The sequence below is a fragment of the Erithacus rubecula genome (genome assembly GCF_903797595.1).
Source record: "Erithacus rubecula genome assembly, chromosome: 4".
In the NCBI taxonomy this organism is placed as follows: domain Eukaryota; kingdom Metazoa; phylum Chordata; class Aves; order Passeriformes; family Muscicapidae; genus Erithacus; species Erithacus rubecula.
This window is the reverse complement of record NC_136686.1, coordinates 10,032,577-10,052,755: the sequence shown is the minus strand read 5'-3', so window position 1 is coordinate 10,052,755 and position 20,179 is coordinate 10,032,577. Positions and strand designations below refer to the sequence as shown.

The window sequence follows — 20,179 nt, the reverse complement described above, 5'->3', positions numbered from 1 at the left end:
AGACAGCAAGGACATTCCAGATGCTGTGCCAGACTCTTGCAGGATGAAGCCTTGCACCCTGCTGGGTTTTGGATCATGCAGTATAATCCTGGCCTAGACAAACTTCTCTGCTTTGAAAGGCCATGCCTGGAGATTCAGGTCAACCAGCAGTGGCCATGCAAGGATCACACAGCTACGAGTGACAAGCAGAGCTGCATTTTAGATCTTCCCAGAGTTACATGCAGTCCCAAGAGGCAAGGTAGGCCACTCCTGGTGCAGTTTCATCAGGACAACCTCTGCAATACTGCTGCAATCTTTAAGTAATGAAAAAGTACCTTGTGGTTTGTTTAATATCCTAGCTATTACCCAAATTTAGTGATTTATTTGCAATTATCACCTGATCATCAGAGCCTCCTTAGGTGAAGAAAGATGAAATACACCTTATCCATCTCTGTGCCATAATCACAGGAGTCTGCAGATTTCATATCATTTGCCTACATGTAACCTGTAGAACGTCAAAATTATCTCCTTAGTACACAGGCCAGGATATACAGCAAACAATCAGCCAAGTGCACTCATCTGTCACCTGCAAAACATTACTGTCAGCAGAGGAGCAGCAGAAAGATTTCCAGTCAGAAATTATCTGCTCAAGGGAGAGATGACATGAAGCAAGAGAAGGTATGAAGCAAAGCCTTCAGTTATTTGCATTATTTTGTGAATTTACATCCAAAGTGCTAGCTCACGTAATGCTAACTTGCCTGAAAACAAAAATATACTGTACAAGTGAATTTGCTGAGAAATTTTGAATTTTTTTCATTAAAAAAAAAAAAAATTCCCAAATCAAATGTAACTGTTATTAGAATTGTCCATTTCCCCTTTTTTCTTCTGTTGTATAACTCTACCACTCAGCAAAACTACTACCACTTTCCACAAATCTTACAATGTGCAGATGTAAGGACTGTACTACAGCTGTTTTTTGTGCTTGACATGCTCAGACACCAGTTTTCAACTTCCAAAAAGCCAAAAAGAAGTAGGTCCATAAAGAAAGTATGTGTTCCCTGCAAAATTTTGCATGAATAAAGAAATGTAAGTCTGTTGGGGGAGGTGTACTATTAAACCTGAAGATTCTCCACAACACTTAAAGTACTTCATCCAGAAATCAACTTCAGCTGTCATAAAAAGTGTTGTAGTTCTTTGTACTCTAATTCCATTCATTAACCAAAATCCTTTACAACCCAAAAGTTTTACAAGACCTTAACAATTACGGTAACTCTATATAGTCACTTGATTTAAAACATGTCCTGAAAAGCAAGCAATTAGTCACCACTTCTAGGAGGCACTTAAAATTCCCTTTGTGGTGAGCAATACATGTAGAAGTGAGAAAAGCCAGTTCATTCTGATAGTGCTCCTTATGAAGAAAGCTGATCTAGTTGTCTACAGTGTAATTTTGGGGGAACTGAAACCATGACAATGCAATCTTTACCATAAGGACAAAAGGGCTGCACAAATTAAAAAGCAAAAATAAACAAATGTATCAACCCAACGATAACAACAAACTCAACACAACAAGAAAATAGCAGTATAAATATACAATTCTGCACTTTAAAGCAGCATTTGCTCAAGAATCTGGATATGCGCTTTTTTTTTTTCATCTTGAGTGCTGAAACAACAACAACAAAAAATGTCTTTTCTGCTTGCTCAACTTTCATGTGAGCTGTTCTTAAATACAGTGCTCTCCTGCATATGGTGATCTAACACCTGGTCTTCTCCTGGCAAAAAGTCACCATTAAACTGTCAGTGTTATCCCCAGCTGCAGATCTTATTAAAAAGGGTCTTGTGCTAAACACCAGTCAGGAATAAACAGTTCCAGAAAGGATGGATAGGACCAAGGAGCCTTCCTGGAACTTGCCAGATCACTTCAAAAGAAGGCTGAACAAACATCCCATTCCCCTTACCTTCACCTCAAAGCCCTTCTTTCTCCTGCTACACACACAGTATTTTACTGAGTATCAAGACAAGTGAAACAAGTAAGGCGTAGTGTATGAACATGAACCACGAGATGCTCAAACACCAGAACATCAGAACATACATAGGACATGGCCTGTAAGAAGAACATAGATGTTTCATATTTTAATGCCTTCCTACAGTAAGTAAAGAAAAAGAAAAAAAAAAATAGACTTGGCTGCTGTGCCTCGGTTACCAAGTAAAAAATATTTTTCACTAGTAAATCCCTAGCATTTCATATTATTGATAACAGACATGGGAACCAAATCTAACTTCTACTCCAGTATCTCAGTTACACATAGAACCTCACAATCAATCACCTGATCATTTTGGCAGTGAAGCAAAGGCTGCCCTAACCACATATTCTTTAATGCTTCAACTTTTTCTGTAATGTGCTCTGAAAGAGTCCAATGACATTCCTCCAAAGCATCACTGCAGCACCAAGCAGTGACCTTCACAACCTGGAGTATCCTACAGCAGCAGTCGTGAGAAAGACCAGTGCACTGGTGAAATGTAAATTTTACTAAATTTCACTATGTGGGACACTTCCAAGGAAATGCATTATTCATCACTTTATATTTCTAGCTAGTTTGTACTGTTAACATTTCCATTTCCAAGTAGGCAGTCTCATGTGTTCAGCAAGACAGATATATTTAATAAACATACATTCAATCCCAGAAGAGACTAGTAGTTTGGGACTTAAATCAGCTTTCTCATGAAACATTTGATGCATGCTACTTTAGAGAAACTATTGTGTTGAAAAACTAAACTTACTGGTAAAGATTATCTTAGTGTAAGTTCTGCTGCTAATTATTTCTTTTCACATGAATTGAAAGTTTAGAAAATTGCATCTAAAACAAGCATCATCTGAGCATAATAGGAGGTGGATTAGACTGCAAGAAAATGTGAGGGGGTTTGTTTTACCAGGTTTCAGATTTTATTAACTTTTCTTAGAATTTTTTATGGCTTACTCCTACCACTATTTGCCAGGCAACACCTTGAAACCAAAAGACAATTACAGGGCTAAAAAAATGTAAATACTAGTGAAAGAAGCATCCATACAAGAACAGTTAGGGGAATTATTTCTCTTTTTAAATTTACATCTCTGTGCTCATGTCACCCTTCCACCTATATTTCAAGCTTTGGATGCTGTTCTGAAATGTAACCAAATTGACTAAAAGCTGAAAGGTTTTCTGTTATAAAACTGCACATGAGAACTGCAATTTTTGCAATATGGTAAACCAGAAAGTGGATATGCTGCTCCACTACCTTCCCAAACACACCTTCCACATAACAACTTAGAAAGTGACATATTCAAAAATTCAGAAGAAAGAAAATATTTTGTTCTTAAATTACAGTTGTTGAAGGGACTTGTTGGTTTTGGTTAGAGAAGTTTTGTTTGGGTTGGGAAAGGGTGTTTGTTTTCTTTTTTTTTGCTTGAGTTTTTATATTTTATATTCCAGCATATTTTCAGGAGCGTTCACCCCTACTGCTTTAGCAGACTATCAGTATAGAAAAAGTTACAGGTCTGCTTTACTTTTGACCTATTCAATTTTTTTTCTTGTATTTTCCTCTTGGGGCAAAGTATTGAGAAAGAGTAGAGTATGCAAACATTGAGTTGGGATTGCTGAGCATATTACTCTGCACATTCAGAAAATACAAACTGGCTTCACAACAGAGCTTTGCTCCTAACCAACAAGAATATCATTCTCTCTGGTTACTAGCCAAATCAAAGCCACTTTAAACACCTGTTTCCATCCTTTTTCTCTCACTTTCAGGATGGTGGGTAGAAAAGGCATGAATATTACACTTTCCTTACATTCTTAAAGGGTTTTAGAATCTAATAAAATAAAGCTAACACTATCATTGCCTCCAATTTACAAGTTGCAAAAATATGGGAAAAACATTCATCCATACTTTTCTTATTTCCAAAGCCTGAAATATAGGTACTGGAAAATAAACTTATTTTCTGTTTATAAATTGCCAAGGGACTATTGATACTGTAGAAGAAAATATTCTATGAATTTCAGGAAAGAAGACATGTTTTGCAGAGATTTTCTTCTTTTGGAGGAAAAAGGCCAAACAAAAATCATAATGCAAAGAAGTGGCAAGCAGTAAGACACAACCCTCATCTTTCCAAAGAAACAAGGCACTAATTTCTACCCTCCACAAAGAAGAATTGGCTGAAAAACCAATTGGCAGTACAATAGACTAACTTCCTTGCTTAAAGAAAAATAAAAGTAAAACCATGTTCTACACTAGAGATATAAAATATTTTCAAAAGGTTATACAGCATCAAGGATATTCCATTAGCATTCCACTTTGGATCTCCCAAACACTTTGTCACAGTGGGGCACACACTGCCCTTGGGGTAACCTCAAGCCAGCCATTTACGCAACATCACTGAAACTCCACTGAATTTTCCAGCGTTGGCAAGAACAGAGCAAAAAGAGCCACATCCAGGAACTCAAATGCGAGCTGAGAAAATAATACCAGTTCTAGAAGGATTTTTCAAAACAGGCATTCCCCCAAGGGTGGGGAAGTGAGCCTCTCTTGCAAATTTTATGATTAAGCTTCAAAACACATCTCAAGTTGTTGACTTCTCCCATCCCTTCAAATGCTACAATAAAGCATGCATATCAACAATGAATAAAGCTCCAAAAAATTTAATTTCCTGACACTGCAGAGAAGCACAAGTCTGTCTGTCCATGGGCAGCTGACACAGCCTTTTGAGGAAAGCAGATTGTATCAGGTTTTAGGTTAGAACTTCTCAATCTCTGTTACCTTCAGCACTACAGCCAAACTTAATTTCTAGTAGTTTTTTAAAGCCTGATGATTCCTGATTGTTCACAAGCCAGTATGAATGGAATTTCAGAAGCCTGCAAATCACACCACTAGAAAGAGAAACAAATGATGCAAAATGGCTTAGGACAACTTTGACAACAGCATTTAAAACCATTCAACAAACGAAAAATAATACAAATTTTTGTATTTGTAACTATTTTAAAAAAGACTTACCCTCTTGCAGGATCTAAGGCGATTGCTCTGGGTTGATCCAATTCCTGCCAAAACAAAACTTTCCTCAGCGATCCATCTAAGTTAGAAACCTCAATCCGATTTGTTTCCGAATCTGTCCAGTACAACTTCTCCCCCAGCCAGTCACAGGCCAGCCCGTCGGGCGACAGGAGTCCAGAAACGACCACGTTTTGTACGCTGCCGGACGAATTGAACTCTGTTCGTTTGATGGCTTCCTCGCTGACGTCGCTCCAGTAAATCAAGCCCTTGAGGAACACGAAGTCCACGGCGGCCGCGTCCTCCAGGCCCCCCACGATCACCGTGGCGTTCTCCTTGCCGTGGGCGGCGTCCACCAGCCGCAGGTCCCGGCGGTTGGCGTACAGCAGCAGCGGGGCAGCTGCACACAGGACAGAAACGGGGGACACAGACACACGGGTTAACGTCACTCACATCGAGCACAACTCGCTCTAGGATGTGGCGTCAGGCCAGCAGTATCTTATCAAAATAAGAAATACTGGGGAGACATTTTGAAGTTTGACTAAAAAGCACCGATTCAAAGCTTTTCAACTTGGTTACAAGTCTTCATAATGGGCAGCTCACTATTCTGGGTTGTGCATTATTAAAATAACATTAAAGAAGAAGGGAGAGAGCAAAGAAAATGGAGGTTTGAAGTGCCCAAATGATACTGCTCTGTAGAGAAGGATCAGAAAGACAAGAGTAAAGCAGTTTTCTATGCATACAGTACCGGCTCACCTGAGCAAGGATTGTTTATCTTGATAGAATTTAGTAACATATACCCCCACCTCTAGAGAAGCATAATTCACATCAAGCTACCTCAGCCACTTGCATATCAATACTCCCTGAAATTACATCTCAGAGACATTTTACACATAGTACATAAAAATACAAAATTCATTGCACACCATGGAGTACATGTTAGTTTAGAGTGTTGAAAGTAGTATGAGGAGGTAGGGAGAAAAATAAATCTACAGGAATGGACAACACAGTTCTTTCAAAGTCAGCTCTACAATTCCTGCTTAGTTCTCTAACACAAAGCCTTCACTTTATATGCTTTATTTGCTTACTCTGCCAGTTTGCACAGTCTGTATATTTTTCATAACAACACCTAAGATGACTAATGAAAAGCAGCAACCATGAAAAAAGACAGTTTCTTTATGACTGCTTAATTGTCCTTAACCACAAGCTATATATAGCATTATGAAAATTACAGCCTCATTCCTACTTCAACAAAAGGTTCAGAAAAATACTGCATTTGTATAAGGCAGACAATGACACTCTTTAAAATTCACTATCAGAAAACATTTCTACCCTTCCCTGCATTACTCAGAAACTGTAGCACCAGAGCTCTACAGAGGCATTTAGATCCATAAATGCTCCTCTACCTGTCACCACACAAATTTCACAGGTTCTTGCAGATTTATTCCTCAGCATAGGTGGGCACTTAAAATTTGCAGCAGGATGAATGTCCTAACCAAAAGGTCAAAATTCACAGAGCCAAGGACATGCATAGCTCAGTAATGTCAAGGGCCAAACTGCCAGAAGAGGAACACTTCCCTGTATGACAAACTCACACTGAAATTAGAAATACTAACAGACTTCAGTAAATTCAAACTCTGGTTTCCAAGATCAGACTATTCTCACCATCTTAGCACAAAACAATTTCTCAAAGACACACTCACATGTGAATTGGGAGAAGCTGAAAGAGTTAAGAGCTTCATCTACCTGCAATTAAATTAGTTCTTATGTATCTTTTGGGGTGGTGGGAGTTTCACTGGTTTTTAAGAAAACTGAATTGCTTAAACTGTCATCCTACATTTAGAAACCCTGAATATAACTTGATTTATGATGAACTTTAGATAGAACAAGGGAGAGGTGAAACTTCATTAGTATTAATAATACCAATGTGTATTTGTATTCTCTTCTGCAGAAAGCAATTTTTCACTGTGGTAAAAACCATTCAAGTTTAGAGATTATCTTCCCATGGAGAAAGGGTAGACCTTTTAAAATTGGATGGAGAATCTTTACATTAAGAATTGATTATTACCTTACCCTGCTATCTTCCTTGCATAATTTCCCAATCTGTAAGATTTAAAACTAATTGCAGTACATTTTCTTGAAGGGCAGATTGCTTATGAAGACCACGTTTCAGAAAAAAAGTATTCAATAAACTGTAAAGAGTAAAAAAAATTAATACAATAAAATCCTTTACTTTTTAAAGCCTGCCTACAACTGTAACCTGAAAAATCTAATTAACAGCCAGCTCAGTGTCATCTAGTGCACATGAGAGTGTTCAGCCAGCTGGCACAGCTTTCTCTAGTAAGACGGCGTGCCCAGCATTTGGAAAAAAGCAAATCCACACACCAGTGAGTACAAGCTCCATTATTATGTGCAACACGGAGCACCCATGCACACAGCATGCACTGAACTGGAACACCAGGTAATCAGCCCGGCCTGGAGCCACGCTGCAGAGGTTACTCACTCCCTGCTGGAGCTCAGGCTGCCTGAGCAGGGACTGCAGACAAACACTTCTGCATCAATGACACAGCTGAGCTCAATGACAGCTCAGGAGAAACACAGCTACACTTCGGATGTGTAACTTCATGCAGACTGATTCAAAGCCACAACTTGTAACACGTTCCAAAGGGCTGGCAGATGAGCATGTTAAACTTTCCAATTTGTTGCAACATTCAGGAATGAAGCCTGCATCACCAAAATAATAAAAACCAGGTTTGTTCCCCACTGCCTCCAGCCCTTCCCAGAAAACACGAAGGCTTCAATGTGCTATAAAACCCAGTTACTGAAGTTGGCAGCATTAGGACCAAGTATCATCTCTGCATTTACTTCACACAGGCAGCAGAGCCAAGAACAAAACTGTGCCACAAGATCCCACCCTGCCCCAACTTTGAAAGCACAGGACACCAAAGAGATGGCTTTCTCAAATAATGAAGTTATGAACTATTAAAAACCTGGGAAGAAGCCCAAGAGCATCTCCTTCAAAACTGGGCAACTATTTGCCAGTTTAAGTTATAAAGGGGCAAAAAGATACAATTCAGATTTTTTTAAAAAAAGCTGAACTCTTTATATGTTTTTATTTCTCTTTCTATAGACATTAAAACTAAATTGTAATGCAACTGCAACAAACTACAATACACTGAAGAGAAGCACATATTCTTGAAAGATAAAAAGCACCCATCCTGGAAATCAAAAACTGAAATAGTAATGAATATTACCACATCCTCTGTGACCTGAGAGGTCTACATGCAGGCAATTCCTCTAATTAAAGCAGCCAATATAGAGTAAAGCTATGCTTAGCTATAAACGAAGGTATTTTTTTTTCGTACCCACCAACAGGAACAAGTGTTTTCTTAAAGAACACAAAAGTAAAAAAACTAAAGATTAACACATTTCAACAGCAACAAAATTTACTTGGAAAAGAACTTCTACCAGTAGTGGTCACTAAGTCTGCAACTGTTTCTAATGTTCAGGTAACATAAATCTTTCCTAAGTTTACCACAGGCACTATAAAAGTCCGGACATTGTCTTTTTTGCCTTACTTTTACAGCTAAAATTCTACCAGCATCCTTCTTCCCACCACAAATTCCAGTTTTTATACCACGTATTTGTCTTGCCTACAACTCCTGCCTTCCTTACTGAAAGTTGCTAATCCCCAGGACACTCAAGTCTGCTTTCCCTTACACTTGTTTGCTTGAGTCTTGCTTTATACATCTGAATTATGGACATCTGTTACAGGCATAAAAATGCTGCTGACCACAGGATGCAGAGTGATGAACCAACATAAAACAAGCACTTTACCAGCCAAAAATTATTTTTAATCTTTCTGGTGCTTAAGTGGCAATTTTAAGCTGTCAGAATTTGTCATGCTTTTCTTAACTAGTCCAGTGGCCTTTTCCACAAATTCCCACTTTCTCTTTTCTATCTTCAGTGATCCAGGACAGCTCTGGGTGCCATGAGGTGAGGGCAGTGTTACCTTCAACATGCTGACTTCTTTTTCACTGACATGGAGTTCAGCCTGGCTAATGCAATTAGCACAGTCTCATTTCCCCCAAATCCTTTTTTTCTCAGTCACAAACCCCAGCAATGCTGTTCTACCCTCTCCCTCATTTAAGGACCCCCTCCTTAAGCTGATTCAAATAACTACATCAGGAGAAGGTTTGACTGGGTTAGCAAGTTGAATCAACTCAAGAAGTGGTCCAGCAAACTCCAAAGCTGACATAAGGCAAGCAGCAGGGAGCTGGAAGGGGGAGCAGCTCTCCCTCCTCCACTGGCAGCCTGCTGGATCTGCTCAAGATGCAACTGCAGCCATCTCCCTTCTCCCCAGCTTCACTTCCAGCTGTCGGTTCCTGACCCCTCTTTTGCTTTGGCTCAAGCACTTGTCATGTGCCACAGCAACACAATGTAGGGAGCTAAATCAGCAAAAGGCTGCTGAGCTCTCCCCACCACTTGCCAAGAAGCAATTTTTAGCTAGCCATCATCCAGAATCAGTTAAGACCAAAAATCAAATCAATATAAGCACTAGAACAGCAGGGACAGGAAGGTCTGAATCAGCTTTGACTAATTAGCTGAACCAGTTCCTCGTGAACCTCCAGTTAAGGAACAGCACTCAGAACAGAGGTGGCCACTGATAAGTTGTGGCAACCTGCCACAGAATCACAGTGTAGAAACCACTGAGCAACTGCTGACCATGTGGAAAGAAATATCTACGTAGAAGTCATGGGTAAGAAACCCCACAGATTGTCACACTGGATGATTATGTTGTTGAGTTAGGAAGGGAATACTCCCCATCTTTTAAAACTCTTGCTGAAGAACTCTGAGTGTCCAAAGTGAATTGGTACTGCCAAGCACACTGCTATGAGGATAGCAAAGGTGAGGACTGGAGAAAAGAGGAGACACAGTGATGAGATGTACCAAACAAATACATGCTGACCTGGATGAGGTGCACACAGTAAAAAAGGACTCCAAATGCCTTGACAGAATGACATACACTCACATTCAGCTCAAAGAAGGAAACAGAAGGAAAAGCAGAGAAATGGACATAGATAACTGAACATTAGAATGAACATAGATAATAAACACAGACAACAAAGAACATTAATTGCAACCACCCTAAAATCATTCAATACACAAAACTGCTTGCATGCAATACAATAATCATCCCCAAGATGTCCCACAGAGAGCCAGCACAAGAGCGTAAGGGAAAGTTTCTAGACTGGCACAAGGATTCTGGAGTAGTCAGTTATGGCTCTGTCCCTTCACTCCCTGGGTTTCAAATTTCTTCATCACTGCTCATATTTAGTTCTAAATATACAGAATATAAATTCTGTGTACTTATTTTCTGCAATGTTGAGTTTTGCTGCTTAGTTTGGAGAAGCAAGAATGAAAAGGTTGAGGTTGCATTGGGAATAAAGCCTGGAAGACTTTTATCAAATAAGAAGAGAGACAATTTGAAAATTAACATAAATTTTTCCAAATAGGGGGGAGCCAGCCTCAAGAAACTTATACAGAGATGGTTTATATTTTCAAGCAGACAATCACCAGGAAATACATAAGAGTTTTAATCTTAAGCACAGCAAGCAACAGGCAATTTTGCACCAAGCTCCCTGTCACAGCACTTTCCCAGTTTTTCCATGCAATACACAATTCCATACATTTTTAAAAACAAAAATAATCAGTAAGAACTGACTTACCAGTGTCCACCATTCTTCCTTCACTGTGAACAGAGAGCACTCTTCTCTCTGAACCTCCTTATTCTTACAAATATACTTGCAGGACACAGCAGGCAACCAGGAATTTAGTAAATGAGCGCGAGACAACCCAAACTTGGCAGAAAGAACCTTTTCTCCTCTTTCCAGCTAACCTAAAGTATATTCCTCAGGCTAAAGCCATGCAAGGGCTGTTTAGATGTTAACTCAAAAGGTCACAGGAGCAGCAGGCCAGTGAAGGAGATGAGTAGCCATATCAGCAAAAACACCAAGCTAGGCAACAACAGCATTTGGATTCTGCACTAACCCTTACTGTTTTCAGGCTTTTGGCCACATATTAGCTGTAGAGACCAAGATCTTGCAATCCAGCAGAACTAGCTGGTACAGAGGCAGTAAGTCATTCTTTAGCCTGCTACATACAGGGAAAAAATAAGCTTAAAGACAGAAGGATGGAGACAGGAGAATGAGAGGAAGAAAAAGAAAAAAAAAAAGATAAAGGACTTCAGGGAAGGATAGAAATACCAGGTCCAGGCATAAAAAGCCAACAGACCTGCCAGGTTATAGCAAAAAGCAATCATAACTGAAGTACACCATGAAGTCCCAGCCTATGACAGGCAAAAAACTTTCTGAATGGCAGGCATCACCTGCCAAATCATACCACTGGCAACAGAGCCATACAGCAGGATTACCAGAGTGTGGCTCTTCTCCGTGCTACGTAGCACACTCACACACATCTTTTGTCCACCTTTCTCCCCTGTACTGAAGTTCTTTTGATTGCACTCTTATGGGGGTAGAACACAGCACTTTAGCTCTGCCATTTTTCTAATTTCATATTCTGAATCTGCCTGGTTGATGACAGCAAGAGCAGAGAGCTGATGCTCCCTGGTCAGGCATCTGCTTGCAGCTGCATTGCCATAAAACACTACCACCTTCTTCCATGACTTCTGCTTACAGAGCAGCAGCAAAATAAAGGTGACCTGGCACTTTCCAGGGCCAACTGCAGGCTATGGAAAGCAGGAAGGCTCCTTAGGGATGTGCAGTCAAGTACTTCCGTGATCCACATTAATGTCTGCAGAATTTCAATATTATACAGCTCATTTTCTCAGGTGCCCTTATAATCTTCCTTCAACACCCTTCCAGACTCTCAAACAGTTGTCAGAATAACACACAGTGCTGCAGATGAAGTCATACTAGTTCCACATACATTGGCAATACTTCCCCAGCTCTACCGGCAACACCCATGTTTAAATCGGCACGATCTGTTTAATGAAAAAGTTAGCAAGCACCTCTGCTCCTGCAGAAAAGAAGTCTTGTTTGCCTCTAACAATGACAGTCCCACATCTGAACAGGGATAGTGTTCTGCAATCTGAACTAAGCACTGCAATGACAGGGAAGACAACTGGATCACTCCGAAACAAAACACAGCCCTCCACACCTCCTGACACCACCTTTTCCTACAGCGCTTGTAACAGTGAGAAAACAAACCAAAAGCCTCAATCATGTTCCTCAGGAAGCTGTTGAAGCTGAGTCCTTCCACTTAAGGAGGGCACTGAAACACAACACTCTTGTGCTGTGACAGCAAAAGCCCATTTCCCAAATTCTAGGAATTTGGGACACACTTTGTACCCTGGCAAGGCAAGGTGGGAATTCCCCAAGGTTTGCTGCTACTCTGGAGCATCTGCAGCTCATGATGTGTTCCAGCCTAAACAGCTCACATTTGAGGGTGCACATCCCGCTGGGAATGGCTTGGGAATGCCATTCTCAGTAACTCCCCTCCTTTGCTAGAGTGTAATCCAAAGCACATGGGAAGAGCCCAAGACAGGGCTCTTACCTCAATTGCTGTTAGTTCCACATGGATCTATTGGAGAATTCACACCCCAACAGCAGCACACTTCCAATAAACAAGGCCTTTCTCCACAACGACAAGAAGTTCAGGCAATGAGCTACTCTCAGCTGACTTTTCCAACAATTCATCCAAGGTTGCACGTCACTCTAAAAGATACTCAAGAAATTTTTCTTGAAGTGTGTCAGTTTGCCTCACCAAACTTTGGTTTTTTGGTAAAAACCAAATCAAACAAAACAGCTTATTTATTCTGAGGCTGGGATTTTTTGTTAGTTTTGATTTTTGAAGCATTATCAGAAAGTTGCTATAAAGCAGGAACAAAGAATTTCGCACAAAAGATACCAGTTCAAATGAACAGCTAGGGACTGTTTTTAATGGGTAAGGAAAGCTCTGCACATACTTCAATAATTTTGCGAATTATTGGATATTGAATTTTTATTTTGTGAAAAAAATTATTGTAGAATGCTTCTCTCATACTTTTAATATCCCACCACTATTAATGTCAAATGTTCAACAGGCTTACATTAGATGTAATTATGACACATAAGAAAAAAAAAAAACAAAAAACCCAAACAACCCTGTAAAACAACACACTCACACACACACATATATATATATGTATGTATATTCAGGATCCCTTGGAAAAGGTGAACAATCTTGTCTTTTTCATACTGAATGGGATTAGTTCCCAGAAATCCAAAAGAAAAACAAATAAACCCCTAAACACAAAACCACCCAATTGGAATTATCTTACTTATTCATCTTACCATTACCTACAGGGTGAAAGGGTAACTGCTGAGTTTCAGTTAAAGTTTGAGTTATAAGAACATCACTGCATTTTCTAAATGGACATAATATTCTCTCTCTATTAATCTGCATGTGGACAAGAGGATTCTTGGATTTCCAAAGTGTTAATATTTTAATTAACACTAATACTATGAGTATAATCAGGAGTTTTAGTCCCTGCTTTGACAGAAGAACTAAGCAAAGTTTGATATTCTGTAACGCCTTAATTTTCTGTTACTTTCCACATATCCTTAATTTTCAGAATTTCAGCAAACATATCAGCTACTTTCTAGAAGCCTGACCTCTCTGGCAATGCACAGAGGAGAATCTTTGTTATTAAGGAGTTCTAGAGGTACAAACAGTTAAAAAAACCCAGCACTCTACATACAAACTGCATTTTTCCTCTGGGAACAGACTGGGAAGAAATGGGAGAAATATGGGGAAAAATATAAAGGTATCATAGAGAAGAAAACAAACAATTTTTGATTAACCAAAATTATATAGCTAGTTGATTAAAATTTTCTGTCTCAAATATGATTACTTTTCAAATCTGACATCAAGAACTCACACATGGCCCTCATAAACAGAATTAAAACTATAATCCCATTATTGCTGCATTGATTATATCACAAGGGAGTAATTCTATTTAGGTAATGTGATCCTGTAACAAGATGCTAAAAAAATCTGCATGAATGTTGCCATTTTCCATGTCTGTTTATATTAAAAACATTTCCTTATTGTTCTTTCCATATAAATACCAAGGCTCAAAAAGCATTCCATCTTTTAAACTGACATGCTTCTTTCTCCAAGTAGTTTATAACATTTTGCAAAGGAAACAAAGTTTTACTAAGGCATTGCTTCTTTTAACCTGGACTTTGGTTAATTACTTAAAAGTCTATTAAGAATAAGATATTACAGACAAAGGTACTAACAGTATTCCCATTCTATTCATAGATTCAATTTCAAAATTGATGGGAAACTGCGCCAAATCAAAAGGTCTGTGGAAATCAAGAGGTCTGTAGCATGATAATAATGAGACAAAAAGCCCATCCTATTTTCATAACCATTTCACCAGAGAACATACCAAAAAGCAGAAATGACAGTCATTTCTACTTGCAAATGCCAGCACTGTGTTTTGAGTAAGTTTGTCCATGTGAAGCAAATAGCAAGCCGTTCACATTGCAAAAGTCCTGACATAAATATTTATAAACTACAAGGATATCTAGAGAGTTTAATGAAGGCTCTCTATGTCAGCTTGCCTGGCAAATACATAAATTGGAAAAGGTTTACTAACATTTAGGGTGTCAATACCCAGCATTTATGTATAATCCATTAAAGATCCAAAGCTTTCCCCTTTCAAGCCTTGGACAATCACCACAAAGGAATGACAGAGCCTCTTTGTTTGGAGCACTGTGTATTCTGTAACTCTGCAAGTGGTACTTACTCTGAAACCACACCTGACGTGTAAGCTGAAAAACTAAAGGTTATTAGGAGAGCACGTACTTCGTTCACTGAACAGCAATTACACTTTGGAAGAGTCATCACTACAAAGTGCTCTGCACAGAAATGGAAGCACTGGCTGCTGGCTCATCCCAAACCTCATGTGCACACACCAAGTCACCCTCGGTAAGCCAAAGCATTCAAAACTTGAGACCTTAGTTTTAAGTGGGGAGCACCAACTGTGAACATGAGCAGACCATCCCTGAAACTTGCAGGGCAGTTGCGTCCCCCCTTTGCATCTTTCCAAGAAACTTACACCTCTTACTGATACAAGTCCATTTGAGGGAAATTCCTTATCAACAAATTCTACCCAAAGCTCACTAGTGAGGGGGCTGAAACATGAGGGCTCCCCAGTAGGAGAACTGGAGGAGCTGAGCACACTCCCAGACACAGCTCAGCCAGAAGCTGCAGCATGCAACAAAGCTTTAGTTACAACTGCATTTCTGGTGCCACATAACAGTAACACAGACCCCTCCCTACAGGACAAGGAACTTTTGAAGATGCTACCAGCAAAGCAACCCAAGTATTTAACATTTCTTAGGAAATTAATGAGGTTAAAAATGTTGAGGACAAAGACTATACTATTTTAGTCTGCTGACTGGCTGCCAGAGGAGTTGAATGGTGACAGATCAGAAACTGAGACCTGTTTCTCCCTGTTTTCCTGCCCCAGCCCACTCCCTCAGAGGGAAGAAAAAACTTGTTGGTTTAAACTAAAAAGTAAATCCCCTAATACATGCACTGCAGCAGATATTTTTGAAGCTGGCATTTTTGAAATGCGACATCATCATAAAGGTGGATTACAGATGTCCAAAAGAATCAGATTTCTCCACCTCCCAAAGACAGAGCTTAAAATGTTCCTATATTCCCAATCCTAAAAAAAATAACAAAAAGAAAACTACCAACACTTCCCGCCAAAAAAAAACCAAAAAAAAAAAAACCAAAAAAAAAAAACCAAACCAAAACAAAAAAAACCAACACCAAACAGAAAAACCCAAACAAAAACAATACCCTTCAACATATTCTACAGCATGTAGCCAAATTCCTTATCTAGAACTCTGGGAATGCAGACTGAAGCAATTCTCTAGGGAAAAACGAAACATGAATACAGTTCATGCCCCTCTAACCAGTACTGCTGTGAAACAAAAACAAAGCTTTCCACCTGAATATCTTCATATAACTCATGCTGAAGGGTACAAGAAGTCTTTTACCTGCATATACCTCAGACCAGAACTTCCCTGTATCTTGTCAAAAGTGCTACTTGACCTTACCTCCAAGATACAGCAAAAATTGCCATCAAACTCTTTAAGTCCTTATTTTTCAGTTTTAAACAAAAGCTAAAGCAATCTGATGATAACTAAACTGTATCACAGAGATGCAATTGAAAGAACTATAAAATGAATAGTGGATTTTGGAACACCTTAGATCATACTAATTTTAGACTGTTCTATGAAAAGATGAAAGAGGAAAATGGCAGACAAGGGCATACTGATTTCTGAGGAATTATACAATGAAGAAACATGACTAGAAAAACGGTTGATTCAAGCTTGGGTGAAGAAACAGACCATAATTATTTTAAAAAAATATGTATTTCCAAGTCTTATTGTTATAATACTGTACGGTCTCTAGGTGAAGAGACCCTTCACCTGAATGCAAAAACATAGCTCCACCTGGAGATGCCATACTTGGTGTCCAGCCTGAGTGCTTCAGGAGCAAAAACCTATTCCTTATCCTCTTCTCTGACTTCTGGCAGAAATATATGTGCACAACCACCAAAGTTTAGCAAAGCTTTGAATACACCACAGCTTAGCAAAGTTTTGAACATTAAACTCTTCTAAACAACATGCAAATGCATCTATCTTACAGAAAAAAAAAACAAAAACAACAAAAAAACCACCAAGGATCTGTTTATGAAAACAGAAACAATGGATTAAAATAAATTAAAACAGTAACAATATTACAACATTATTAATGGATTCAAACAAACTCTCTTCTGGACTGTAGGGAAGCATAGTTTTAAAATACCCATTACCAAAAAGGCATTTTCATTTCTTCACCATCTGACCCTAAACACAGAGGTCTGTAACATTCAGTAGGTTTGCACAAATATCCTATATAAGATTTCTATTCAAGCAAGAGCTTTATGCACTGCCTGCATGATCAGGGTTTAAAACCAAAAGAAAACAGTAATTGCATGCTGACTGGATATTTCAGGAAGAAAGCAAGCCATGGACACTGATCTGACACTTTTTTAAAAGTTAAAAGCCTCAGTTTCATAGTTATCTGTAGAGCCCTGACAGATGTGATGAGACCGCTTTTGCCTCTTTGCAGCTGTCAGTTATCTCATAATTATCTCTCTGATTGGTTTCACAGCTGTCCTGAAAAACACCTCAAAGTTGCCATGGTGCAGCTCTAAGTCCACTCCTTTGGAATACCCTAAGGGAGTGGCTTCAAGAAGCACAGGTGGTCAGACAGGTGGAAGCCCAATGGCCCAAATCAAACCATGGGCCAAGTACAGAGACCAGTGACATCTTTCTTCCAGCACCTATAACATTAAAAAAAACCCCCAAGCCCAAACCACAGAACCTCCACAGCAAGCTGTCATGACAGTAACCTCCTGTCTCTCAGAAATTCAAACACTTGCCCTGACAAGGATCTGGTTTATTGTAGTCCTTGGATGATTTTTGAGACAGGTGCCTTGCCCTGTGCACCCATTCCTAGCCAGTAACAGCCTCATACTTCAAGTCCTTATGCATTTCCAGGGGACTGATTTTATTCCTTTCCAGACTAGTACGCAAGTCTACCACAGTTTTTTCAGAGTAATAGTTCAGTTGTCCTAAACCTTTGTCCATTTGCCTTTTCTATGAGAATGGGAAGCTCTGGAAGCAGAGAGGGTGCTGCAATCCAAAAACACACACTAATACATTTGCTGAGTTCTGTCTCCAGCACTGTCGGCTTGGCATCCTCCACAGCACTGAATTCACACACCAAACAGTGAACTTCCTAACTTCAACTCTACTTTCATGTATAAGCTTATTCATACTCATGCTGGCACTGCCTCTGCCTCATTAAGGAACTGCTGATACCTCTTCTGAACTCAAAACATCTTACTTAAACCCACTCTACTTGCATAGATGCTGTTTATTAGGGAGGATGTGTGCATTAAAATTTGATTTTTGTTTCTTCACAGTTCAGCTGTTCCTGTTGTTTCTCTCTATCTAAAGTAACAATTAGCCAGTAGGAAAATTACTATCGCGTCACAAACAGAGGATTACAACTTCAGGTAGGCAATCAAACAGCAGGGCACCATGAACACAGATGAAACAGAAATGCTGTTCAGATACAAATGTCCTTGGCAATAGACAGAGGTGAGAGATGAGAAAAGAAATGACAGCCATAAGATTTATAAATTGAATGCTTCTTCAAAGTGTCCCATTAAGCATGAAGTATACAAAAATTTGCAAAAGCACATGCCACTATTTTGAGATTAATTTGCAGAAATTACTGCAATAATATAATGTGACATCACATACAACAGCTCTTTCTGTGCTGTCATTTGAACTAGACTGATCATCAAATTAAAGCCAAACACATGGTATATTAAGAATGGGTATGATTGTTACTTATTAAAATAAACTAATCAGGAAACAGTTTCTCCCTATACTCCAGAGCCAACTTAAGTTTTAAAATTTGGGGGCTAGCTGCCACAACATTAAGTATGAAAAGTTACACATGCAATTTAAATAAGTGTATTTGTATCTCTGCAAACAGGATACAATATGGCAAACAGATGCACAGGGCAAAAAAAAAGATTATGGAAGAGATGAAAATCTTTGTTTTCCAGATTACTGAGCAACTGGAGACTGAGCAGTTACTTTAACGTACACCACCTTTAGACTAACTTTCATGAAAACATTCTAATGGGGATGAACTCCCTATATCAAAATGTAGTTGATTAACAGATAGCAATTAATGTCTTGCCCATCTAGTATGAAAAAAAGTCAAAATCAAGTAAAGAGAATAATTATGTATGCAAGCACCACAGGCGATTTCTTCCCAGAAAGACTTAACACAGATAATAGTTACTGTATTTAGGTTTACAGCATTAAAAAAAAAAAAAATTTTAAAAAATCCTGTTTTCTTTCAGATTGCCCTGTAAGACAAAAAATGTTTTTGGAGCCGGGAAGTAGAATGAAAATTCTCAGCTACTTTAAGTAACATCCCCTCGTAAGGCACTCGACTGCTCCTTTAAAGATGTATGAACATCCGTGGTGGCTCACCAGCGAAACACAAACTTCTCTCAAGTCCCAGCGCAGCGCCAGCCCCGCTGAGAGCTGAGCCTGCACTGCTCCGCTCGCTGCCTGGGCTGCGAGCACAGGGTCGGTGCAGCACCGCTTCCCGGGCATTCACTCCCCGCTCCCGCAGGATGGAACCGCGGGGGAGAACGGCACCGGCCCGGCGATGGGCACGGCGGGACCAGCCTGACACCGGCGGGGCCGAGCTCTGCCCGCAGCCGCTGGTGCCCACGGACTGCTGGGGGTGCAGAGAGACATGCGGGGAGCGTGCGATAGTTTAGGGAAATCCTTAAAAAAAAAAAATATATATATATATATAAAGGAAAAAAAAAAGGAAAAGCGAAAACTTGAAAACAACAATGGGGCGGCTCGGGACGCGGCCGGCGGCCGCTGGCAGGGCGGGCTGCTCCCCTGGAAGTTGCTCAGGAGCCGGGGCGGCGGTGGCGGCCGGCAGCGAGGGAGGGAGCGCTGCCCCCGCGCCGGGCCCCGCGCCCCGCCGGCAGCCAGGCCGCGCCGCTCCCCTCCCGCACGCCCAAACATGGCCCCTCGCCACCAACCCGGCAACTTTCCCCCTGCCCCACCCGCCGCCGCCCGCCCCGCTCACCTCGCATCAGGGAACAAAAACTGCAGGCGAGTAGGCTGCGCAGGACGGCCCCCATCTTCCCTCCCTCCTCGCTCTCACCGGCGGGGAGGTGGCGGCGGGGAGCAGCACCTCCGCTGCCAGTTCATGCTTCCAGGCGGGCGGGGGAGGCGGCGGGGAAGGGGGGGCGGGAGGCGGTGAAGGGCGGCCGCGGAGATCCCCCCTCGCCGGTCCCTAGCAGGCCACTGGCCCCGGCGTGCCACCGCGGGAGCGGGCGCTGCCCTCCATGCCGGCTGCTGCTGCCGCGCCTCACCGCGACCGCCGCGGTCCTTTCCCCATCCACCCCTCCGCCTCCGCCGGGCGCGCACAGGCGCAGGGATACAGTCCTCCGCCTCCTTCTCCTCCTCCTCTTCCTTCTCCTCCTCCTCCCGCGCCGTGG

At 40.7% G+C, this 20,179-nt stretch overlaps 1 protein-coding gene across 2 annotated transcripts in view; it reads right to left on the bottom strand.

Annotated features, from left to right (window-relative positions):
- LRP6 (LDL receptor related protein 6) overlaps nucleotides 1-20,154 on the bottom strand; it is a 115,207-nt gene extending 95,053 nt beyond the window's left edge. Inside the window, exons 1-2 of one of the 2 annotated variants that reach the window (XM_079304993.1) lie at nucleotides 19,765-20,154; nucleotides 5,002-5,395 (exon numbers count right to left, since the gene is read on the bottom strand). In XM_079304993.1, coding sequence (XP_079161119.1) covers nucleotides 5,002-5,395; nucleotides 19,765-19,819 — 449 coding nt within the window. In that variant the 5' untranslated portion in view covers nucleotides 19,820-20,154. The remainder of the gene's footprint in view (nucleotides 1-5,001; nucleotides 5,396-19,764) is intronic. The other variant, XM_079304994.1, reaches the window with a different exon arrangement.
- Nucleotides 20,155-20,179: the final 25 nt, after the last annotated feature.